Below are 27,474 nucleotides of genomic sequence, written 5' to 3'. Positions count from 1 at the left end.
TCATGAAGAATCGGCTCGGTCCCCTCCTGGGTCAATCTGGCGTCACAAAGTTGCAGTCTTTGTTCACAATATTTATTGTTCGATCGAGACTATACTGTTCCAGCATAAGATTTTTACTTCAATTTGAAAGAGCTTCCGAAGTTGTACGAAGTGAAAATTTTGGGATAGATATTATTTTCCATATTTTAGTACCATACCCGTCATCGCTAGGCTGCGTGCCGGGGGGGGGGGGCAGATACTCTTTTAGGTGAAAGTATAGTTATTGAGACTGCATGGTAGCAGGCAACGAGTAATCGGACATGAGGTTAGTTGCTATGTGAAAACCTATGGTTTATCAAAGTCTTTTCATTCGGTATTTGCTCTTTATGTTGCGTTCTTACTTGGGTTTGTCCGACCAGCTTGGGATTTCCACTTCCCACTCGCTTTCCCTATTTCCCTTGTCCCTGCATGACGGTGGCCCTCCCCTTTGCCCACCTTTGTGGACATATAATGGTGTTCATTGTAAACATAAGCTTTCCTCGAAATGAAATGATGTTCTGTATCCTTTTTAAGCACGTACTGCCGAGAGAAGGAAACAAAGGAATCCCCAAAGGTTCCCAATGCCTCCCAAGGTCCTCCTTGGCACCCACCCCCTCCATAAAACTCCTCAGGCGAGAACGAAGGGAAAGATTCCTATTCTGGTCGTTTAATGCCGACGAAATATGCTTTCCCGGGAAAAACCGGTGTCGTCTGTTTGCGCATTTCCTTTCATGGTGCCGACTGCCAACCTCACTTGTACTTCAACACCGTAGATAGGAGCAAGAAAGCAATGCTGTCGCACTTATATTTATAACTGGAGAAGTCATGAAGCTGAAGTGCGAAAAATTGATACTATATTGTCTTATGAATACCTTTATGTGACGCATACACTTGATTACTGAGGAAAACTGAGAAAATATTGTAACTTTTTTATTCATGTGTGACAGTTACTTGACGTGTTTTCTAGATAATCAGGTAGACGCCGCCAAGCCACGGGAATTGTCTTCCTTTAAATAAGAAAGAAACGGATCTTATCCGGATTCCATCATATGCACTTCAAGCTCACGGGGCATATGAGTTTCCTTGCGGCAAAGTGAATGATTACGGCATCCAATGATATTGTTAGATTCAACCACTGCAATAAAATAACAGAGATATATGCACCGTCGCACTCAGACTCAAGCAATCGTTCTTCGTATACCTACATGGTCACAATAACCCTGCAAGTGTGTGTGGCTGGGGTTTCTAGGACACAGGGCATTTCACTTACACTGTTATGACAATGGCAACAAATGGTGTCCAACGCAAAACTGTTTATTGCCGGTAAAGTGTTCTCATTAGTCATCACGGTAAATTCTTACCAAAATACAATCGAAGCTTGAGTGTTGTTGGGTGGCTTTCGTGCTGCATCCTGGGGTGCAGTTTTTTGTTGGTTTGTGGTATATGTGTTTGCATGAGTGTTGGATGAAGGATGAGTTTGCATGAGCGTGTGCGCTGCTGTGGGTGTAATTTTCCATGTTGTTGTTTTCCATGTGGTATTGTTCCTTTTTACGGTTGGTGAACTAACACTTCCCGCCACACGCCCTTGCGGCGGCTTGCGGGGTATTATGTAAATGTAGAAAGTTATTCTATGGCAAAAGCAGCCTTTCGTAAAGCGCTCGCTGATTTCAGTAGAAGATGTTAAGGCGATTTCTAGGAAAACTTAGTCAACATTAATTTTTATCAAATATTTGGTGGAGCCAAGTTACACAAAGATTGTGAAGTAGGTAACATAACGCCGTATTTAGTTGGTACAGGAAAGTACGCAGCAATTACAGGCCAATCTATGCGACATCAATTTCAGGTAAGGATGTAGAACACATAATTATCACGACTATAAGGTGGCAGAACGACAGTATTGTTTGATCAAGACTCGGAATAGCCCTACAGTGGACAGATTCCACTGCTTAAATAAGGCCTTCTATTTATAACGGTTCCCTGAGCCTTCTTTTTCTGGGTAATCTGCACAATCAAATTGACATTTTTGTCGAGCTGTGTATTGGGATTGTGCATGTTTGACTGGTGACCTCGGTTTTTCGTGGCAATATTTAGTACTTTCTCAGTGCTCTGCAAGGCACCGCCATGTTGTGTGGCATAGAGTGAACACACACCATACTAATTTTGACCCGAATATTTTTACCCCTACCGCCGCCGGACACCATCATTGGGATCCCTTTTCTTAGTGGGAAATGTTCACTTAGTTCTATTTCTTCTACGTTTAATCTCTCTGATGCAATTTACTTGATCTTTTCTACCGTAGTACGATGACAGTAATCAAACATTTTCAAATATGCCTTGAAGAGACGTCATTTCAATTCCTGCGAGCGATTTAATCTGTAATTTAACTCCCTTCCGTGAGTGATTCCGAGCTTAGCAGCTGTAATAATGTTCATGCTCTACTTGGTTTGTCAGTAGTAACAATGTCTTACAAATCCTATCCTCCTATCCACGGTGCACGCGATCCAAGTCGACAATCAATCCAACCTCGTGAGGATCCCATTTCCTTGAAGCATTTTTTAAATCAGACCTAACCAGCGAAAGATCACATTTCTCTTTCACCTTTTCATCGCAATAACCGAGGACTCTTCTATTAAATTCCAATTTTTTGTTAGCTTTCCACATATTCCTCGTTCATGTTTCACGCAAGTTCAAGTTTCACGCGCTTTGTAATTTCATTAAAGATATCTTCGCCACCGTAGTTCTTAAAAAAAACAAAAGGGACATTATTTATATCCCTTGCGAAAATTCCAGTTATGCCCTACGAGGGAACTTCACGTCCGAGGGTTTAGTCGCCAAGCTTAAGTTCAAAGAGAAAATTATATTAATGCCGTTCAATAAAGACTAAATCACTGGTCCCTGTTCGTCGTAAACTTCGGGAGTTTTTATTCAGTTATTTCGATCCATTGGGTAGCACGGATATGGATCATGCCAGGCATTACAATTTATTCACGACTTTCTTAAAGAAGCGGAATACGTTAAGTAAGGAAAAAATACGTCCCAGTAAATTGAGAGCAATAAGGGTGACATTCGGTAAACAGAGAGATAGCTATAACTGTGGGGTGCATTCGTGTTTTTTCATAAATCAGATAGCGAAAAATATGGGAACTGAACAAAAGTTTGATGCCGACGAGTACCGGAACAAAATTAAAACAAATATATTACAGTCCCTCCGTAAAGTTAACGAAATATGCCCTTTGTGCGATCGGGGTAAAATCCGTGGAAGTACAACGTCGGTCGCGTGCGATGTGTGTTCCCGATGGTATCATCTTTCTTGCGTAGATAAAACTGCCACCGCTTCCGATTACGAAAATATGGCTTGGTCGTGTATACTGTGCACTAAATGGATAACATTAGATATTCAATTACTAGATATGGCAGACAGCTGATTAATTGGCCTTGTGGCTATCCCTTGGTTGTACATCGATTTAGCTTTGAACGCACATTATAAGTTGGCAGGCGAATATATTTTGTTGAATTTCCTCCAATACAAAGGTTAACCAACAGTACATACGTTAACCTACTATCACAGGCACTGAGGTGCTCTCCGTCTATCTGAAGAAGCGGGGGCCGGAAAGCCTCAGAAATTATAGCGTAGGAACCAGTAAAAATAGGAAAAGAGAGGTGGCAATGATTTTATAGGCACTGAAGTGCGCTCCGTATATCTGAAGCAGCGGGGGGACGGAAAGCCTCAGAAGAGATAGCATAGGAACTATTAAAAATAGGAAAAGGGAGGCGGCAATGATGATATAGGATCTGCGGTCCATTCCGTCTATCTGAAGAAGCGGGGGACGGAATGACTTGGGAATATTAAATATGCTTATTTACAACAAGACAATTTCATGCTACTTAAATATTAACGGATTTCATTAGGGTAAAACACTAAAAACAAATGTTGAAAAAATTCCTCTATTTTACCGTAGGTTTCGGGAGATACTCCCTTTGTAATTAAGGGAAAGGGCAAGCGGTTTCTCGCATGCCTCCCGGGGATCTCTTTTTCACTCGTTTATTCCCCAAGCACAAAGAGAAACGCATCTAGCGAGTAACCTCTTCGGGTGATGTGGAATATCTTGCAGATATACTAAAACCGTGATGAATTAATGAATACTACTAATAATACAAAATAGTTATCCATACTTACCTTCTAAAAACTTTTCACCAAATCCCATCTTCGTAGCTCAAGACACCAGACAAAGAAAATGGAGAGAGGTGAAGAATTAGAGAGAACTGTGAAAACGAGGAGTCCGTGGCCGAAAAATGGTGCAAAAATCACCTTAAAGTAATAAATTAAGAAACAGATTGCTGAAATGGTGAGTTTTTCATAAAAAAATTGGCCTACTTTGTGACCCCGAGGAGGAAAAAAACGGTCGTATTAGAGGGAATATTGAGTACATAAAAGAACAAACTTGAAAAAACCTATTTCCATGGGCCAAGTTCAGCGTCGTATCATAGTCACTTTTGATGGGCCCTGGCTACTAAACTAAGCCAGGAGAATGGGGTAAGCGAAAGACTGCCGTAAGTATATGTGGAGCCTAGTGTGGATTGTAAAATTTAGAGAAATAAATGTTCTGGTTTAGGAGATATTGTGAATTACTTTGTGTTTTCTCACGTGAGATGACGACGCTGCTGACTTAATTGAGCCCTGGTTACTAAACTAGGGCAGGAGCATGGGGTATGCAAAAGACTGCGGGAAGTATATGTTGTGCTCAGTGTTTATGGAAAAAATTTAGAGAGAAAAATGTTCTAGTTAAGAAGATATTTTCAAATTCTTGGAAAATCAGCTGACATAACCTATCACAGTGGGCCAAGTTCAGTGTCGTATTGTAGTCACTTTTGGTGGGCCCTGGGTACTTATCTAGGGAATAAGCATGGGATAAGCGAAAGACTGCCAGAAGTATATGTTGTGCTCAGTGTGTATTGTAAAATTTAGAGAAAAAAATTCTCTAAATTTAAAAGGGGACTTAGTTGAAAAATTAAAAATAATGTTTTTGAAAAAATGGTTTCTCCATTTCTAACATGGGTACTTATTGAACCACCCTCTTACCAATGCGAGTAATGCTTATGGACAGTGCTGAAGTGATTCTAAAGCATCCCTTTGCATGCAAAGAGACAGCATCAATGTGGTTTAAGTGCATACCTTCCCCAAAGGCACATCAATTATTAAATTAATGTACAAGGAAATGCCACTTGTGAATGCTAAAATTCCAGGCATCTTGATTTTTGGTAGACACACACTTGCTTGAAACATTTTCTTGAGGGAAATTTCCCCACTCTCCAACATTTGGACAAAAACGCATTTCATAATTGAACATAAGGCAGTAGGTAATCCAAAATGAAAACCCTGGGAAAATACTGTTTCCCTTTCACCCCAGAATACTTATTATGGTTCATGTTGGTGGTCCAAGTAGCTGTTGATTCTCCAAACAGAATTGGAAGTACAGTTAAGAGAAAATGAGCTAGCTTTAAATACCTGAGACTTGGGAAGGCTGTTTCAAAATGGCTCCTTGGTGCCACTGATGCTCTTTGCCTGTGTGAACCTGAAAAGTGCAGCCCCAAACATCTCTCTATGGTACAATAAATGGAGGCAATGGAGCAACAATGTCTGCATTGATCAACACTTGACTCACACACTCACTGACAGCCTGCATTGTGTGGCAATTTTAAGGGTAGTGGTCACTGGGTAATTTATATTATACATTCCAGTATTATATTGCAATTACATTGGACTACTACACTACACATTATCTCTATATTGGATGCCTCATTGATGGGCGAACTTGACTTTATACAGGTCAGCATCTGTAAAAACTTCCAATTGACTGACAAACTTACTGTTACCATGTTTGCTTTATCCTCTTGATGGCCTTATCTGCTAGTAGAGAAGTACATATTTCCTCCATCACCTGACCCCCCACAGACACATCCTTGAATGGTCTAACGAGTGGGAAATGGTGACACAAAATAGTGGCATAAATGTCCCTCTTTGATGAAGCTAGGGATGTGTCGATTGAAGGAAACAGATGCCATGAGCCTGTGCCCATGGAGATCAAGGTGGACTGGTTGTCATTCCCAGCTTCTCACCATTCTCCACCCTCAATCACATGAGGCCTTCCTGCTTCTCTCATCTACATGCATCTAAAATGGACTTATTGAATATATTTTCTAGTCTACAGAATTCATTATCCTTATTTGCCAATCATTTTATTGTTATGGGAAAAATAATTTAGGTACCATCACATTTATCTCCCTTCACAGCATTTTTAACATGGCACCATCACTTCCAATGGTTACCCTGCTGGGACCAGATTCTGCTGCAGCTTCCTCACTCAGATACTGTCTCTCCCTTCGTTCAGACCCTAACCTCATAAGCAATAATATGTACATGATATGCTTCCACCTGGATAGCTCTCTGGTCAACTGGAATATACATACAAGCCCTTCCATCCCATCGAGGCTGAAGTCTTCAAGGAGGGTAAATGTGATAGAAGAATTCTCATTTTTAATAATTTAATCTTGAAACAGATAATCACTCTCATCTTATGCCAAATATAAAGTGAAAAATATCAATTTATCAAATATCTACATAGAGTTAATATAATTGTATAATGAGTACAAATTTACATACAAATATTTAAGGCATTAATTCACATAGTAGTTAAAACAAAATTCATTGTATACTGTAATCACCAAAGTCATCATCAAAATCAATGCACGGCAAATCTTCTATTTCTGATCTTTGAGTGCCTGTATGGAGAGAAAGTATAAGTGGTCAATGGTTATATTGTATCATTTCAAGACAATACTGGGCAAAGTGAACATACTCAAATGACATAATTTTCTTTGATTTTAATGTTTTGGTATGTCTTAGCATGCATTTTAAATCAAATTCCAACCAGGCATAGGTGTTATCATCAAAATTTATTAATTCAGTTCAAAGCTCCTCAATGAAAATTTAGATTTGCACTTCCACTAATCCAATACTCATTCACCCTAGCATTTGAATTACATTTCAAAGTAAAAAGAAATTGAGGTTATATTCTCAGGTAATTGTTTTAATTTTAATGCTTCAATTTAAATATTTTACTAATTCATTACCATTAAAAGCTTACTTTCCAGAAGGAAAAACATGGTGATAATTTTCCCCTGGCAGGGATAAGGTAATTAATAAAATTACCAAACAAAATATCAAGCGTATGACATTATTATCAAGGAGAAGAGCCAGTATTGCCGGGATAGCTTTAACAGCAACTACAATTTTGGTTTAATTAAAAATAGCAATTTTCCACAAAAATCATGATATTCCACCATATCACGCCTGAAACGTCTCTTTTTACAATTTTGGTTGTCAGCCACCAAAAAGTGATGCACATGTTTACTGCAACGTGGCAACTTATGACATTAAGAATATAAGTGACTGTGTTAAATTAAATGAACAGACACTAGAGAAAGATTTGCACTTGAAACATGCTATCATTGCTTATAATCTAATGAATTTGCTTAAAGACAAAATGTGTTGTTGTACTAGGCTTCAATCTCCAAAAGGCAATGCTGTCACCCAAACTCACAACCAGTGCACAGTATTACGAGTCAAGGCAATTGCATAACAGGACTGGTGTTGCTACTGGTGGACAGTGAGCTGCCTGCTGATGCTCAGCTCGATAGGCTGGATTGTATGTTGTTCAGTCTTCTTGCTATAGCAATATTCAAGTCTTTGCACTTATGTCTTGTCGAAAAAATGCAAAGTGTTCAGATTAATTTATGAGTTAACCTCAGGTTTCCAGTGAAACTGAAGAAAACTGCCACAGAAGCTCATGCCATCTTAAAGGAAGTTTTTGAATAGGGAGGGATATGAAACAGTCGGAGACGATCCATGACCTCAAACACCCTCAACATCAAATATGGGCGACAACATCTGGAAAATTGGTACACTAATGCCCTAAAATCAACGTCCGAGTGTCTGAATTCTTGACAAAATCTCAGGAACGATGAAAGCATCCATGAGATTTCACATGAATCACTGAATATGCACAAAGTTTGAACAAAAATGGTGCCAAAACTTCTTGCTCCGGAGCAAAAGGAATAGAGAATGAATGTTTGTGCTGATCTTTTCAGCAACATTGATAACATTGGGTCCAGAGTGATTACCAGAGATGAATCATGGTTTTTTATCTATGATCCCAAAACAAACCGCCAATCGATGCACTGGAAGAGCCCAATCTCACCACGACAAGAAAAAGCAAAAATGAGCAAATCAAAAGTCAAAGCCAAGAAGATTGTATTTTTTGACAAGTGTGGAATTGTCAACATTCACTGGGTGCCCAAATGTCATACAGTTGATCGACATTATTACATCGAGGTTCTGACTGCCCTTGCTGAACAAGTATGACTGTGACTTATTTTTATTTCCTGAAGTCAAATTGGATAAGGGGACAATATTTGGCATCGTGAAAGCGAAAAGCAACAGAGGTTCTCAACAAGCCGACAGAAGTGGACTTCCAACACTGCTTTGAACTATGGGAGATTAGTATGGAGTGCCGTAGGGATCAGTATGGGGAGCAGGTTGAAGGCGATAAACTTTCCAATGTAATTGGTGAGCAATAAAATGTTTTGTAGCACCAGTGGCTATTTATCTTTGAATTTAAGTGATTACAATGCCAAATCATTTTTAGAGCATCAATGTATTTATAGAGTGAGAGAGCTGTAAAATGTGGCTCTTAGGAGATTTTGAGTTACCTGAAGCACAACTTCAACATTATTATCACACCTAATCAGAGAACAACACTGAGACTTTAGTTAACAACACTCCAGAACTGCCAAAAATGTTCCAATTATTGAATTCTAGCATACGACTAACTATATTTGGCAGCAATTATCAGCAAATGATACTTTGGAGAATGTACTTGAAATACAAGTGATTATGGCTAATATTCATATGAAAAAATAATGCAATCACAAAACATACAATAAATTTCAAATGTGGTTAAGTCAGGCAAGTTGATGCCACTCATGTATCAACTATTAACGCAGCCTTATAAAATATATATAATTCACTACATTGAAAAGATAAGTTCCCCTAAGTGTTAAAGTGAGCCAAGAATATGTACTACACCTATTGTAATCATTAAGTAATCTATCAAGCTAATAAGTACCCAATAATTAAATGCCATACAATTGGGGAATCATTCTTCAACATCAAAACAGATTAAAATATTTTTAATTAGAAAGGCTAGTGTACATGACAGTTTCTGCCTAAATTTTCAAAAATTCTCTTTGATAAGTCAATGATATTCCACAACAAAGTTTCCACTCTGCCCAGTCATGATTATTTCAATGCATACGAGGTCAAAGGATTATAAATCAAAATCTTCCCAAAAATCACAGCAAAAGGACTAACTGATCTTTGAAGAATGCAGAAGCATGAAATTTTAAATGGCAATAAAGTTAATTCCATAAAAGTAAGTTCAAAGTGATAAATATCAAATTTGCTAATATTATCATGTAATTACCATAATTCCAATAATCCAACTCTGATTTACCATTTGGATTATTACAAGTCAAAACATGCAATTGATACAAAAACAGATCAAGAAAAAATACATACCAGTGTCTGATTGGGATGAAGGTATGTTCACCCGTGTAGTTTGTGCCTTTGTGGATGGTTTAGCCTCCTTCCCGGACTGTAATTGCCTGCTCTCCTCAAAGTACTGAACGGGGTGGGTAATTATTGCTCCGGCTTCAGCTTTTTGTGTCATTTCAAAATATTTTGAGCATGCATGGCTGTACTGCTTTGCTTCAACAAATTGAAGGATACTCTGTGCATCTGCAAAGAAAAGAGGAGGAAATAATACACAAATCACTGGAAGGTCAATTTCATTTCTACACCATGAAACTTAATAAGTGGCATTTCTTTACAAATAGAGTATCCTGATCATTAAAAATATGTATCATGATTCAGGGGTGACAGTGGAAAGATAATTTTTTTATCAATTGATTAACCAAAACACCATTTTCAATTAACCACTGATTACAATAGACAGCATCTTTAGTGTATTTTATTTGTGCTAAGCATCGGTGCTTCCATTTTCACAACGAATTCCGGAAAACATACTTTTGTTTAATGGTCAGTTGAATTATTTATCATTCTCTCTTTTTCACAACCAATGTTTATAAAGTTTTCCCTGCTGACATCAAACATGTGAAGTTTATATCTGTTTATGATAAATAGGTGACACCCTTAGGCATTCTCAATGGTTGGAAAAAAGGTATCCAGCAAATCTGAACACCAGGGTATCCAGCAAATCTGAATATCATTTTTCCCTGAGTTTTGCAAGTTAATTTGTGTTCACAAAATATAACACAATGCAATAAAAAAAACATGGACGAAGAAAGCTTGTCGATGAGAAGAGACTAGATGACTACGTTTCTGTTGAGGCAATTAGCAAGGCAATCTGCCTTACTTGTAGCCAATCTTAGTCATTTTTCACAAGGTATAATGTAAAGAGACATCATGTGCAAAAACATGCTGCTACATTTAATACATTTCAAGGTTTACAGCAGAAGAACAAAAGACTGGAACTCAAAAGAAGAGAATACTTTTCTTAGAGATATTGATGATGAAAACTATGTTACTGTAAAGAAACAGTCTTCCTTGTGCCACTAAGAGACTCAACCTAATCAAGAAATCAATACAAAGCAAACAAAAATAACATCTAGTAATTTTCTTTGTCTATATCCAACATACATAGTTTTTGATGGTGCCTCAGGGATGGTAGTTAAAGGAGAGGAACCAGTAAAATGAATAGAAAGCAAAGAATTCACAACTCAAAACTCACATTTGAGAAGAAAAACTTTAAAAATGGATAGTGCCAACATAACGGCCAGACTTCAAATTTCAGGAGCACTAAGAGATAAAATCATCACCAGTTATAGAATTTCTTATCACTTTGAATGGTGATCATTGGGATATCATTTACTTTTCAAAAGCAAGGGTAAATAGGGGTATGTATGTGTCACCTCATCTTTAGCCATATTCATATTAAGGAAATTAAAATCATTGCTACAAGGACTTTTCATGTGAATGCATACTATACAGGTTGCCATTGCCATCTGTTATTATAACTGAAGTTAAGGGTCAATATCTCTAGCGTCAAATCTATCCTTAATCTACAAAAGAAAGCTACCAGAATCATCTGCAATACAGATTCTAGAGATAACTGCCGGCCACCCTGCATCGCTAATAGCATTATGACAGTTTAAACGCTATACATTTATGTTGCCTAAGGTGATATAGAAAAAACTAATAATCTCTTGACAAGAGCAAATATACATAATTATGAAACAAGAATAGGAGCCAAGGCTAATACATCATATTATCATTTGGCTAAGACTGCAAAATATATGGGGATCACATTATTTAATAAACTACCACCTTTTGCATAGACTAATAATAATATTATTTATTGATCCAAATATTTTACAGGAATAAAATGTAGGAAAGGTCATTTGTAAACATGGCACAATACTGGAAGATCATAGAATGTATAAAAAAATTTCAAAGACCACAAGACTATTCCAGAAAGTCCTTTTGTTATAGTAACCCTTCTCTAGCAGTTTACTTGTTGTTAATTCTCCATACATAGGACCAACATTTTAGCATTCAAAACCAAACCATTATTGGCTATCAACCAAGCCTTTAAATGACAATGAATTTGTTGAGACTGACCCTAGTTTAGTGACTCAGTATTCAAATAAAATATGCATATAAATGTGAATGCAGGTACTCCATTTTGTGCTTCTATTAGCATTAACTTTACTTTTTGCAGATGTAACATCTAATTATAAATAAAATTATGATTCTAAAATTGAACAATGTCTCATACATCTATCAAGTGATCCTAGAATAGTTAACACTGGAGGTAGGGATCTAGACTGTACCAGTCAGAAATCTCTGAGGTACTAGTCACACTAAAAGGAGTTTACTTACGTTTTGGAGTGTGTGAGTCAAGGGACGTAATGAGACCTTTGATTTTACTGGTTGTCTCATACTTGAAGGGGCAGCTGCCCTCGGCTGCAGCATCCATTATTAATTTGGCACAACTGTATGGTGAATACTGCCTGCAGGAGCCCACTTTCCCATAAGAGTGGTTTATGGAATACGAATATTCCTTTTCAAACTGAAAATAGTAAGATACAGAGATAATTCACTGCAAATAACGAGAGGGGCACGTCTTTCAACAGATACATTCGTTACTTACAATTAGATACATGAGAATTCATCAAATGAAAGAGAGAGTGTGATTTTCCACAGAATTAATTTGGTTTGGTGCAATGTGTTTCATTTTAATACGGCATCATCAGGTTTAAATTTGTAGTGAGATACATGTGACGCATATATTGACACACTTGGTGTGATGGGTGGGAGTGAGTTGGAGCCAAAATGGAATTGGTTATCCCTTGGGAACCAGGGAACAAAGAAGTAAATCTAAGCGGGCGATGGGGAATGACAAGAAATCAGGGGGTGGTTAAGTAGGGAGAAGCGAGGGGGTTGTGGGGTAATGAGACGATTGCAAAGGAGGGCTGATGGGAGGGTTGAGGTGGAGTATGTGGTTGTTCAAAACCCTAAAACAGAAAAGGTGTTAAAATGGAAAATTGCAGTTTTTACAATAAAGGAGATATGCCGTTGAGTGAAAGTCTGTTGCACTACAAGAAAAGCATACATGCCATTCATATATCAGGCTTAAGAACGCATGAATACAACATTGTTGCACGTGTTAAATCATTAAATTGGATATTAATTAAATAACGAGTTAGATGATCACAAATGGGCAGAACATAAACGAGTTAAAATAGTGTTGTAATATTTTACTTAAAACTCAAAACATTGTTCTCTGAAAATTTCTCAGGTGGGAAACATTGAGTGCTCATCAAACCCATTCCACAAAAACATTCAAATAAATATTAATAACACAAATGTTTACATTCAGCTTTTATTAACTTTGCCGAAGTCATTGCAACCTTTTGGTTAAGGCTTATAGTGGTTCAGGGTTCTTGCCGAGGACCAGTATTAACCAAATGACCCTCGCTCATCCTCCAACGGCAAGCAGAGAAAAGCACACTCATGGCCCAAACCCAGCAAACATGCTGAGTTGGGCAGGAATCGCCACAATCACCTCATCATCACTTTAAAATGCCCTTCTTTCTTCACCTGTGTGACAGATATCCCAGATACAATGACCCATCATGCCCAGGCACCAAACTCTCCCTTCGCAATGGTTATTACACTCCTAAGCATATGCCCCCATTCAGATACGCACGTACCATTTTGGGAATAGTGAGTGTCTCTCTAGAGTCAATAACTTCGTGACAAAACGAGGACATTTCCATGAAAAGAACACTTGCACGGAGCACAAGGAATGTATTTTGATAGCGAGGAGGAGAGCATTTTTGTTGGCACTTTGATCCTTTCATTTTGCTTTTACAGCCAATGGGCGGTAGGTCACGGTTTCAATGATGCAATTTGATGAATCATGGAGTGCTAATTTTCCTTCAAATTACTTTTTTAGTGCGACACATTAATTTGTCATGAAAAGTGTATTCCGGTTATGGATTTTACATAATTTCTCCTCAAAACAATGGTGACTATCCCTCATGATATTTAACCACGAATAGAGAGAACGGGATCTCATTCTAAATGTCTTGAGCAGTATGCATAGCAAAGAGTGAGTAGCTTATTCATCAGAATGGCAATGTGTTGCTTTTAGGCGAGGGAGATAAGTGCACCAAGTCGTGGTTTCCTACAAAATTTTAACCACAAGGCTGAGTTTAAGTTTTACTGAGGCTATTATTGATACACAACAAATACACCCTCATGCCAGGGATTTCAACCATGAAAAAATAATATTACACCATCAATGTAAAATGTAAATAAACTGGAGAAGGCCTCCCATGCTTGGTTGAAAATGCATTGAGGGTATCCTACTACTTTAATTCATAATTTAGCCAGAATAGGACCAGACGGCAATCTAAAATTTTAATTAGCTTTAAAAGTGTGTGCAAACCAAAGAGTAAAATTGCATACTGCACCCATTCACACCACCGAAATCAGGGTCAGGTACGGAAATAGAAGGGACAAACCACACCCCGACTGCAGGGCAGCACACACAGCCCTTCATTCGAACCTTCTTAGGGTCGTGCTGCATGAATTCCTCCCTGAAGAACTGCATGGCATGCTCATAGGAGAGGCCGAGGCCTTTCAAGTAGAGGATGTATCTGAGACGGCCAGTGTGGTGGAGGTGGTGCGTTGACCTCAGCTGCTGGTGGAGACTCTGCATGCACGGAGGGAACGACTCGAGGCACAACTGCCAAAGAAAAGAGCAAAAGGACGTCACCAGGAGTCATCAGGCTTCATGGCTGAGCACAGACTGCTCATCAACAATAATGTTCTCCCTTTACAGAGAACTCTTCAACATTTATGGCCCATCACGTGAAAAATGACAACACCAGAAAATATGAGCCATGGCCTAATGGAGATGCATTATATTAGAACCAGGATTACTCCAATACATAGTAACGTACGGCTGATTTGCCTCCCCATACCCCTCAACCTTGAGTTGGTAAAAGGGCTAGTGCACTCTGATGACCCCTGCTGGTGTGAGCAAAGATACTTGTTCCTCGGAGGGTTGGTCACCCGATGCTAGATGGGCCAAAGGACAGGAGCCGGATGATGGGTAGTCCACGCAGCACTTGTTTTTCAGAGGGGAGGCTGCTTAGGCATCTGACACCAGTGGGGCGGCCATTTGAAGTGATTTGTGTCATGTTAAAAACAGATGCAGAAGGCAATGGAAAACCACCTCGACTGAATATTTCACAAACAAAGCAATGATGGACAAAGATCATGATAGCAGTCTTGGCAACTATGGGACTCAGCCCAGTTGTCTGTGTGCCGTGCTTGGCATCAGGCGAAGCAAGCCTCCTTGGATCATCATTATATGGAATCCTTGCAAATCAAAATAGATAACAGCTGCACAAAATACATGGAAGAGGACCAAACCAGTCAGAAAATGAATTTGGAATATTAGTAGGATGCTGAGGACAGAGGAATTTGAAAATATGAAGTAAGAGATGGAGAGAGGAAATCTAGATATTTTTAGGCTACGCAAGGTGAGATGGAAGGATAGCAGTGTTACTCAGGTAATAGCTGGAGAGTAATATACAGCAGAGGGGTTGCTGTAATACTGAACAAATTGTCAGGAAGAAGTGAAATAAACATTGAGAAAATGAGCAATAGAATATTTTTAACACACATACAAGCTGAACCAATAAACTTTATTTATTTAGTTCAAAAACAGCAAGATGCAAATCACATTGGGCAAATAGCTTTGAAAACAAATGATGTCAAATTCAAGACGCACCCTGATTTTTCAGGTAAGAATTGACAAAAGAATAATTGGATCAAACAGAAAAGGATCGAAGAATTTTGTTGTCAACACAAAATACGAAGAATTTTGAATTGTCACTTAAAAAAAAATTAGCAGCTACATTTATGTCAAGGTCATCATGGAATCCTGGAAATTTGTAATCACTGGGCCAAAATGCCTGTCAGCTGCTTTGTTTCTGTGTCCTTAAAGGTAATTCACAAATTCATGTTTGAATGGAATACTGTACAGCAATCTTCTCTCTAGGGATCTGAAGAGGTTATTATCATTGTAACTTTCTGTGTAATGCTTAGTTTCTGTTATTATTTTGATATTATCAACAATTGTATTAGAAGCAACCATTTTCAATGCCTTAACAACACTCTCTCGCTACTTAACGTTGACTGCCTGTTGAATCCCAGTTTTTCAGAAGAGATGCAGTGTACTTACGCATGTATGTATTAAAGGGGCAATATCCCCATTAGCCCAAGGCATATTAAGGTCACAGCAGCACCAGATGTGAGATGGAACTAAATGCAACACATTGTATACATTTATAATTTATTTGAGAATATTTTTAGGCAGTACTTTGAATGAAATATCAAAACTCTGTAACTTACTACTGACTCAAAACCGTGATATTATTGAGATTTGTAATCAAGGCAACAATTTTCTATAACAGTGGTAGCAATAAATACATAATATAAAGTATTTTTCTGGCAAAACAGCTTGCGCTCACAGGTCGAAATGATGGCCGTGTGCCCCAATCCCATAAGATGCAGGCTGGTTTTAGGGTAACACCCTTTGAACTAAATAAATTGCATCTTATTGGCCAGGAAACATGGCAAACATGTTTTCAGTTCATTAAGGAGATTTTCTAAACTAATATCGACTGAAATGAACAGGTACATGGCCACATGATTGAATTCTGAAACAATAAATGAACAAAATTAATTAGAATATATGGAATAAAAATTTCCATATTCCTCCAAACAGTTTCAAGATAAATTGTTTTACTGAATTGGTTAATTTGTGTCCAATCCTTAGAAGAAGCATGGCCTTTTTGCCTTTCCTATCATCAAAAGATTCATTCTTATGCATAATATACCACAGCGTACAACCATAACTCTCTCTCCCAAAGTTTTGCACCCATGAGCCAATTTTTCATTTCCCACAGCAAACAAACATTTTCATTGGGACTTCCAACGTAGGCTATTTTCAACAGCATTTGAAGATTTGCTCTGGAAGCAGATAATTTCCTCCATCAACTCTTGAAACTCAGCATGAAGTTTATCAGCTGCTGATCTGCATTGGCACTTAGTCAATCCTTAATGACTCTCACTTCATGAATTCCATATTGTTTATTGAATGGCATCAACTGTCCTCATGATGCACCAGACTATTCCTCAACCCCTTCCAAAATTACCGGTTCATCTGCCGAATCAGTTGTAGGAGAAGCTAAGTCCTCAGCATGCCGAAAATTATTATTTTCCAGCGACAGATTTCCAGGCAGTTTCCAAATGTTTTCTCCATTGTAAATTAACAAATCACAGAGTTGTATAGAAAATCCTTAACAAGGTATCTCCTTGTGGGTTTCCTTCCATTTGGAGGCAAATTAATTCCTTCTGGTAAGGCCTGATTACTAAAATTCTTCATCCAAAGATGAATTTGTAGCATGAAATAACTAGTACACATCACACCATCCTTTTATCAAGTTCATCAATGATAAACCGGTGCACTAAGTACAGTTGGAATCAATCAATGTAATATTCCAGCAGAATTCCATGACATGGATTCGAAGAAAGAGCATGTGTAGTGTAGCAAAGGAATTGCAACGGTGAAATTGACGAGTATGGCTGCCCTTCAATTACCTGCCTATTTCAAATTCTACCGCACTAAAGGAGACTAAAGTTAATAATAATTGCTGAAATATTATATATTTAGTTATTATTAACTATAGGTTCAGATAATACCTTCGACTAAAATGTTAAGTAGAATGAAAGATAAGATGGGGGATATTTTACACTTTGAGCTAAGGAACTAGAGATAGGTAGATCTTTCTTTCGGACTCCAACCAAATTAAAATATGTATTTCAGAATCCATTAGATGAATCTTATAGAAATATTCAGTGATAAAGAAGTATTGCGTTACTACAATTGTCATGTCTTGTCAGATATTCATATAAAAAAAAATTGTTGGCATCAATATTTGTTTATAATTTTGTTGGCTTTCAATTTTGTTGCTATATCATTCATGCATCAATAAAATTTAAATATTATAATCTCAGCGTGTAAATTATCCATATAGACATGAAAAAAATTTCATAGGTTATAATACATTTTCCTAAGATAGATAAGCCAGTGGGCTAACAAGCAGGAGAGTGTTTAATAGTGGAACTCTTAAGAGAATGGACTTTTGAAGAATTCAATGACAAAACACACAATGATTATCTCATTCAGTTTCCTTACTTGGTCCAACTCTTGAGGCAGTATGGTGTTCTCCATGGCTGGAGTGTTGGAGTAATCCCGGCCAATGTTGGCAATATGCAGACCGGACAACAGAGGCCCAAGTCGAGGGTCACGGTCCAATGACCAACGTATTCGGACAAGGGCCTGAGCGGGATGTGGATAAAAGAAAAATGTACATTACAAAATATAAGCATATCTACAGTTTGGCAACTTCTGTGCAGGAGGATTTCGAGTCCTATTTATATTACACTAAAGAATATTTACTAAAATAATGTTTTCACATGGCACAATTACTTAGCGATGAAAACTAGCTTGGCCAATTCCAAAGAACCACACATTACTCTAGCCACATCAGAGGTAGTTATTCATGCTGCTCTCAAAAAGCAAGCAGCACCAAAGGTGACAGCTCTGTGCCATAATGGATTACTTCCAAGTAGGCCCATCTTTTGGCATCTTCAGGTCAGCAGTGTTTGGTGCTGGTTCTTTTCTAAGACACCAGCTGTCTGAACCAGTGCACTCTGACTGGCTGAAGGGCTTCCACATAATTAGGTGGGCTACCATTGGTCAATTGAGTTTTTTTTTTAAATATGAGTTTTCAAGAACTCAAAAGAGTAAAACGGCCTTTTCACTTGATATTAATGATCATAATGTAAAAAATTGGACTCCTTGAACGAGTCGCAGGAAGTATCAATTCTCTTTTGTGATCAGTTTTGCGCCTACCCTTATGTCAACTAAGTCAAAGAATATTTTTCCACTAATCTCATTGGAAACCGCTGTCCTTCCTTCAACGTTTCAACTGGCGTGACACCATGCTCAAGAGCAATGACTCTTTCCGGTCCTGGCTGTGATGACTTTGTACGCTCCAAAAGTTCAGTTTCCCTTAGATGATATCATGCTTGCAGGCAGAGGACTTATTTTATTGATTTCTTCAGCTACCTTAAAATAAGATGGAGTTATGAAGCATCCAATGAAATAAGCCATTTATGGTAACGTAAGTTAAAATCAGCATTTTCAAATTCATATTGACCAAGCTAATGTTCCATATTCTGTGCTTGAAGAGGAATTACTGAGGCATTGAGGAGGTTACCAAACATATACTTGAGACTAATCATGCCTGTAACCTTGATTTACAAGTAATTCATGTGCTAAACAAGAGAAAGAAGTTAAGATGCACTGGAAGAATTACAAATCGTACAATGGGAGATCAGAAGCACCTACCCTCCTGAATGACATGCAGTGTTCACCTCCACCTCTCCTACCCCTTCCATCAACTTCACTTGGTGACCGTGATACGTTCCTCGTCTCCCCCCCTCCCTCTGCGTGCCAAGTGTAGTGAACCTTTTTCCTCTTCCCACCACTCCTTGGGATCTTAATCCCCTGAGCTTAGAGACCACCATCCACCCCTGATTGTTTCCTGCTGCAGATACGGGGCACTGAGATGACTTCTCAATTACCCAAGTGGAATCCGAACTTCTCTTCTGTGTTATATGTCTCTACCGTTGTATTTATCCTCTGCCAACCCTTCCCTACCTATTCCTTCCCCTGTTCAAGCCACAGCCCCTATTCCCCTTCTTTTTCCCACCACATATCTCCTTTCCCGTCCAATTAAAATAGGAATACAAGATGGCATATGACTACAGTTTTCACCTGTACAGGTATATGATGTAGCACTTGGAAATCAATCGTGGTTTAAATAAAAGCTGTGGAAAAGTGCTGCTATTTATTCATTAATGTACTTGAATTCCACCCCAACATGCCTGAAACTATGCATTAAATAAGAATTTTTATTTGGTATTCCACCAGTTAAGGTAGGTTTTGTATGGACAGAGGATGGCACATGGTACAGTGAGAATTCATTAGCCTATCCTAATAAAACACAAGCATACATCTAACATTATCATTAAGCCCCCCTTCAATTTGCCATACTTCCTTCCTCCCTTCATTTCACCTAACATCTCTAACCTACTCTTGCCCCTTCCTCTTTTGCTTTTCATTCAATCACCTCTATTGCAGTTTTCAAAAGCCTATTACCTATCAAAACACTGCATCTATCTTTCCTACCCTCTATTCGATTGCTCCAATCAATCCACTCTCCCCCCACACCACACCAAGTACTTCATCGTTTGTTTTCTTCTCTGCCCACTTCACCTTCTCCATCTTTCTCCACACCCACATTTCAAAAGCCTCCAGTCCACGTCTATCATCTTGCTTCAGTGACCATGTTTCCATGTCATATATAACCACACTCCATTTCAGAGTTTTGACAAGCCTCTTTTTAACATCCTTACTCAACGTCCCTGTCATCAACTCCCTCCTCCTTGTGAAAGACTCTTTGCTTGATGCAATTCTTCGTCTTATGTTGCAATGACTTTACCAATTTGGTCCAGAATATTTCATATTTTGGTAAACTATTACAACTACTCTAATTTATGATCTCCTATTTTGATATTTAACTTGGCCTTTCTGTTTCACAAAAACTGCATATTCTTTGTTTCATTTACATTTATTTTAATGCCATTTCTTCTTTCAATGTGCTTAGCAATGTTTGCAAACCCTTGGCTGATTAACAAACTAAGGCTTCATTATCGGCCAACATAATTGTTCCATGTCCATATTAAATGAGTTTGTAATTTTCCACAGACCTTCTAACTATTATTAGTATTATTAGGGGAAAATATTTGAAATAGTTTTTTATCAACGTCTTGTATCATATCTTGAGACATATAAGCTATTATCCACATCTCAACATGGATTTAGGAAAACAAGGTCCACTACAACAGCCACATATCACATGGTGAATCAAATACTTTCAGGATTGGATAATAGAACTGAAACTTTAGGATTATTTTTCGATTTCAGTAAAGCTTTTGACTTCGTCAATCATCAGTTACTCCTATATAAACTGAAATGCTATGGTATAAGAGGCACGCCCTACAAATGGATTGAATCTTATCTAAGTGAACGGCATCAGTATGTTGAGCTCTCAAGAAATGGCTCCAAATTTGTTTCCCCTGGTAGAGAAGTAACACTGGGTGTTCCCCAGGGTTCGGTACTTGGTCCTATTTTATTTTTAATCTATATCAATGATCTCCCAGACAATCTTAAGCTCATTAAGGGGATAGACCCAATACTGTATGCTGATGATACAAATATCATTGTATCAGCCTCCTCAGTAGACAGCTTGACAGAAAGAGCCGCCGAAGTAGCTCAGATTTTCAATGCATGGTGTCTTCATAACTTTCTAAAACCCAATTTAAATAAGTCCAGCCTGATTTATTTTACTAATAAAAAGAAAGTTTCATCTGCAATCTCAGTAGATGTAGAAGGTGTGAGCATTCCCCAAAATTCCAGTACCCAATTCCTGGGAGTAATCCTGCAGAAAAACATGTCTTGGGAGGAACATATTTTCAAATTACGCAGCAAGTTAAGCTCCCTATGCTTCCTTATTAGAAATATTAGGTATTCTGTAAATTTAGAGGTCCTTCTATCCATTTACTATGGTGAATTTTATTCTCGTGTTACTTTCAGTATCCTCTTCTGGGGTTCCTCTCCCCATGCGGGCATAATCTTCAAAATCCAAAAGAGGATTATACGCATTATGAGCAATGCTCCTTGCAATGCACCATGTAAACCTCTCTTCAAAAGACTTGGTTTATTACCAGTACCTTGCATATATATATTTAATGTCATCTTACATGCAAAGGGTAATATTTCCCATTACAAGTCCAACCACAATTACCATAGTCACTACACAAGGACCTGCAATGACCTGCACCAACCATTTGTCAGGACATACAATACTGCCCATGGGCCCAAAGCAATGGGCTTAAGGTTACTCAATAAACTTCCCCATGAAATGAAATATGAAACAAAAGTACCTGTTTTCAAGAAAAAGCTGTTTAACCTTTTAAAAAATAATATGTTCTATTCTGTAAATGAATACCTTGAATTGTCGCAATGCATCAATTCCGGCTTAAACAATTGATATGTAATTATACTAGTGTATTGGTATGTATATATATATATATTTATATATTGTATCTCTTCTATTGTGAAATTGTGAAAATTATATTTGACGTGTCCTATATTTGTGTATGTATGAATATGCAACAAATCTCCGGACAAATAAATGTATTATTATTATTATTATTACAAACTCTTTTAACATAGACATCAAACAATTCCACAAAGTGAAGCATGAAAGTGTTAAGTATATAATGGTTCCAGTTGTTCCCTTGCCTCTTCCGTCACATATACATTATATAATTGCACTGGTGATAATGGGCAACCTTGCCTCACTCCTCTTCCTATCACTACTGATTGCCTACTCCATCCCACACTCATATCTGAGCAGTCTGAGACATGTACAGGATCAGCCTCCTATACCTCCAATCTATACCTATTTTCTGCACCACATCCAGTAATTCCACCCAATTTTATCTATTAAATACCTCTTCAGAACCTACAAAACAGATAAAAACTGAGAAAGATTGTTTTCTATATTCCTCCCCATTTGAGAACTAATAACTGCAATGGCATCACGCGTGCCGCTCTCCTTCCTGAACTCAAAATGATCTTCTCGTAAATAATCATTTACCCTGCTCTCCATCCTTTGGTTGGTGATTCGGAGAACCACTTTAGAGACTTAAGAAATCAGACTTATCCATCATTCTGTAGTCCTCAAATATTGCTACCTTTCCCCTTTTTCAGAAAAGGAATGAACACTGATCTGATAAAGCCTTTTTAGCAGAAAATATTTTTACAACTAACATAACTAGTAGCCTTCAAAGCAGTAAAAACAACTCACGACAAACCATAAAATGTTACTACAAAAACATTAACAAAAAAAAGGAACACCACCATACATAATACAGAATTATATCAGGAAGGGCCATATAAAGCTTATCCTCACCACTAGGTCACAGTTTAAAATAATAAAATGTTACTACAAAAACATTAACAAAAAATAGGAACACCACCATACATAATACAGAATTATATCAGGAAGGGCCATATAAAGCTTATCCTCACCATTAGATCACGGTTTAAAATAATAATTATGAGACCAGGGAGCAAGTACCTTATAATGGGAAGAGTCAACCCCAGCTGTACTCTTATAAATGGGCAAAGGATGGGTGAGGGAAATTAGAGAAGATTATTGCAGTATATCAATAAAAATTATATAAAAAAATAAATAACTGAAAACAAAAATAACAATAAAATAAATATAATAAAAATACTAAAAATAATTGAAATAAATAGATAACGCAAACGGTTTGTTCAATGAAATGGAAAAAATGCAAATAAATCACATACTCTCTAGCTTGGATGTATTGTGCAGCATTGATCCTTGCTAGTCTCCATCACTCAAACGCACCTAATAAAATAAAATTAAAAATTATAATAATAATAAATGAAAAAACATAGAAACACGTAGAAATATCCTAACATGATTTAAAGAACACATGGCTTGCTACAGACTAGGTCATACCAAAAGATCGGTGGTTGCAGAACAAAAACTCATTGGCACAGCACCGAACCACTAATTAGACTATTACGAAAGCAACTACATCCACTGCTCCAAAAATAAACTCAAGAACCATGACCAGGGCCCCATCTCATCATCCTTAATCTCCTTAACAAAACACCAGAACCTTTCCACTCGGAAAAATCACCACTAATGACTAGGCCTCCATTATCACCCGGGTACGGCTTATTGCCCCCTCCCACTCACCCTTCCCTGGCCACCAAAACAACTCAAATCCCTAACACGACCATTCCCCACAAACCCCCCATCCTAACCCACTTTTCACCACAACTCTTCCCCCCACTTTTGGATCGTTACACTACCCACAGTATGTGTAAGTCACCACACACGAGACGGCATCATTCCTTCTCTGAAGAGGACTGCTCTGCAGTCGAAACACTGTGTCAGCTTATGGGCACTCCCCTTACCTTTCCACAAAGTGCGAGTCACAGTACTAACGTCGGAAGAGATTCCACGGTAGACCTGTGAGTGAGTTTTGCAAGGGTTAAGGCATCTTCGCATACTCAATTCGCAAGTGAGTGATTGGTGGGCCACTGGAGCAGAGGGAAACCTCTCGAAAGCACTGATAGTGAGAGCGCTTGAAACTAGCAAGGATCAATGCTGCATAGTACATCCAAGCTAGAGAGTGTGTGATTAATTTGCTTTTATTATTATATTACGTGTGACTGACGGGCCACTGACGCAGAGGGAAACCTCTTGTAAGCCCTGATTGAATGCGAGTACTTGAGACTAGCAAGGATCAATGCTGCACAGTACATCCAAGCTGGAGAGTGCGTGATTAATTTTCATTTATTATTATTATAATTTTTAATTTTATTTTATTAGGTGCGTTTGAGTGTTGGAGACTAGCAAGGATCAATGCTGCACAGTACATCCAAGCTAGAGTGTGTGTGATTAATTTGCATTTTTTCAATTTCATTGTACTAACCGTTTGCGTTATCTATTTATTTCAATTATTTTTAGTGTTTTTATTATATTTATTATATTATTATTTTTATTTTCAGTTATTTATTTTTTAAAGATAATTTTTATTGATATACTGCAATAATCTTCTCTAATTTCCCCCACCCACCCTTTGCCCATTTATAAGAATACGGCTGGGGTTGACTCTTCCCATTATATTCATACGGCCGTAGTTACCGTTCGCTTTATACAGCAAGTAACTTACAAACACTCAAATAAAGCTGACACCATTAAAGGATCTCAATATAAATCAATTTACCTTAAGACCTCTTGTAAGTATGCCACGATACATGTGTAGTACCACAAACAGAAGTTCGCTTGAAGGCACATATGCTATACCACCTTGCAAATACACCCTCCGATTACGAACTAGATCTGGAACAGTCTCAAACTGAAATTTGAAATACTCCGAAACTTCCACAGCAGTGGATGACATGTGAGGAGTGCAGCTTATCAGATGACTTAACAATTGTTCTTTCTCACTTTGGGTAACCTGAAAGTAAAAAAACATGGAATGCGATTAATCCAGTAGACAAGATTGAACTGCCTGCGATACCCATTTATGCACACAGAAATACTCTCTAAACTCTAGAAGCTGTCTAAATACATGAGCAGAATCACAAAGTCATAGGTTCAATCAGTGTGCTCAGGATGTGGTGGTCATATAACCCCAAGGTTGTGGATTTGTGACAAAATTCAACCAGACTTTGGAATACCTTTGTAATCCATGTGCATGATGGGCCACCCACAGGAACAATTGATGGAGGCCATGAAATAATTGCCACATATTTTGTCAAGGGAGTGAGTACGAATGGGAATACATACCAGGTAATGACACCAAGATAAAACTTCATGAATGATCTCATTTCTCATTCTACTGTTTCCTTCACCAACCCAATTCCCTTAAAACACATAGCACTTTCAGACACACAATTAAATAAATTTTATGTATATTTAGGAACATGAAGTTGCTCCTTTTGTAATTGGAAAGATAAGCACTCATATACATAGTAATATTATACTTCGATAGAGTGCAATGTTTTTACATAAAATGAGAAGAGTATTGATTGATTCTGCAATCCACTTCCCCACCATAACAAAGAAAGAATTGCTCACCACAGTAAATGAAAGTTTATTGTGCTCCACAAAACTCTTGACACCCTCTGAACTCAGGTGACTGAAGCGCAGGCGAAACAACTCCAGCTCCCTGGAAATGAACCACGCTTGGTGTTGCTCCTCCGAGTTGGAGTACGCAAGGCGCAGAATATAATGTGAAGTGTTGTCATCTCTACGAACATCTTCATCTACTGATGACCCTTGAGCTCCTACACTTGAAAACTGTAATGAAATAATTAATATAGAACTATAATATAGAACTTGGTCAACATTATTTTGGTAGACTACTGAAAGCAGTGGTAATTTGGGCCCTCAGGAATAGGCCTGTAGGTAGGAGTGTAATGACTTCACCATAGATTACACTTAAGAGTCAGGATGGGCAGTGTAAGGAAGAGGCATATGACAGGGTTGTCCATTATCACCGGTGCCCTTAAATGCACACGTGGAGGAAATGATGAAAGAGGCATGGGAAGAACTGTGGAGGTAGGAATGAAAGTCGGCAGGGAATTCGTAAAATCAGTTAGGTTTGCTAATGGCAAAGCTCTAGTTTGTCAATAAACCAAGGGGTTTCACGAATTGCTGAGAGTATTGGAAACTCAGTGCGATAGATATGGGATGAGAATCGATATAAATAAAATAAAGGTTGCGTGATTTTCCAGAAAGACAAAGGCTAAGCTTAGCATTAAAATATGTGGGCCAAATCTAGAGCTGGAATGGTTTACACATCTCGGAACAGTTTCGGAACAAAATGGTCAAAGTAATAGGGACATAAAAATAACTGCACCAGGCAAAAAGGATTTCACAAGGAGGAGGGAGTTGATGACAGGCACATATAGCAAGTATGTTAAGAAGAGGCTTGTCAAAACTGACATTAAGTGTAGTTATGTATGGCACAGAAACATTGTCACTGAAGCAGGAGGATAGACGTAGGTTGGAGGATTTTGAAATATGGGTGTGGAGAAGGTGCAATGGACAGAAAGGAAAACAAACGAGGAAGTTCTAGGCATGGTGGGGGATAACAGAGGATTGTTGGGAGAAATCATAAGGAAGCAGAAAAAATGGATGAAGGGGGTATTGACCGGCAGAGGGATGTTGAAGACGGTAATATAAAGAATGTTAGGCAATCAAGGAAAGGGCAAGAATTGGTGCATAGCATTGTACCAAGATTGGACACTTGCGATCTGACGTTTTAAAACACCCGGTTAAGAAGACTTATTGCATAGATTGGTGATTGCACATCTACCAGTATATATCCAATGCAAAATTTACGAGGTAAATGAAAGAAATGTTGAGGGAATTCAATATGTAACGTCATCATAGCATCAAAATTATTTTGATCGAATTTGATATCAAGAACGTGACCAAATTAATAATTAGTGAAATACACTGACAAATACAGATAACATACTTACCAAAGTGGCATATTTCTTAAGGCCATGCTTCCTGAATTCATTAAGAATAGCAGCCACCCATTCTTTAGAATATTTCGATCTGCCTCGTAAAGTGACTTCTTCGATTATTCTCAAAACTAAGAAAGGAAATTAAAGAATAATATCATGATGAATAACGGAGAATAAATTAATGTATTTCGAATTATTACGTACTTTTCAACCGCTCAAATGCCAATCTACGGAATTCTATCAATGTAATATCAAAATCAGGAGGGAAAAGATAGAATTGCAAATCATGAGGATATATCACATTAACAACAGAATTGATTTTCCCTTTGGTATTTCTCTTAATTTCCATTTCGATATATGACACTTGTGACGAATAATGTCAGCGAGAAAATACCATTTATAGCGAAAATTAAACCGGTACAGACACAACAAAAATTATCAGCTTTGTTACAAATTTATACAGTTATCCCGCGCTTAGGAGCGCTGAAAGCGCCGGAGAATTTGCAAACTT

General features: G+C 38.0%; 1 protein-coding gene across 1 annotated transcript; it reads right to left on the bottom strand.

Annotated features, from left to right (window-relative positions):
* Positions 1 to 6,697: 6,697 nt before the first annotated feature.
* LOC139691498 (DNA primase large subunit-like) lies at positions 6,698 to 27,312 on the bottom strand. Its single transcript, XM_071589348.1, has 9 exons — positions 27,168 to 27,312; positions 26,976 to 27,091; positions 25,564 to 25,785; positions 24,707 to 24,940; positions 17,937 to 18,080; positions 14,232 to 14,411; positions 12,038 to 12,227; positions 9,656 to 9,874; positions 6,698 to 6,798 (listed from the first exon to the last, which is right to left on the bottom strand). Exons 1-9 carry the CDS (start codon positions 27,310 to 27,312, stop codon positions 6,722 to 6,724), a joined length of 1,527 nt encoding a protein of 508 aa, XP_071445449.1. The 3' UTR covers positions 6,698 to 6,721.
* Between the last annotated feature and the right edge of the window lie 162 nt (positions 27,313 to 27,474).

Source organism: Hetaerina americana, unplaced genomic scaffold, assembly GCF_022747635.1.
Source record: "Hetaerina americana unplaced genomic scaffold, ioHetAmer1.1.p SCAF_37, whole genome shotgun sequence".
In the NCBI taxonomy this organism is placed as follows: domain Eukaryota; kingdom Metazoa; phylum Arthropoda; class Insecta; order Odonata; family Calopterygidae; genus Hetaerina; species Hetaerina americana.
Note: the sequence above shows the minus strand (reverse complement) of the source record. Positions and strands in the feature narration are given on the sequence as shown.

Coding starts and splice junctions, on each gene's coding strand:
- LOC139691498 (XM_071589348.1), bottom strand. CDS start 27,312: ATGGAAATTAAGAGAAATACCAAAGGGAAAATCAATTCTGTTGTTAAT. Junction 27,092..27,167: donor GGCATTTGAGCGGTTGAAAA/GTACGTAATAAT, acceptor TTCCTTTCTTAG/TTTTGAGAATAATCGAAGAA. Junction 24,941..25,563: donor ATAAACTTTCATTTACTGTG/GTGAGCAATTCT, acceptor TTTTACTTTCAG/GTTACCCAAAGTGAGAAAGA.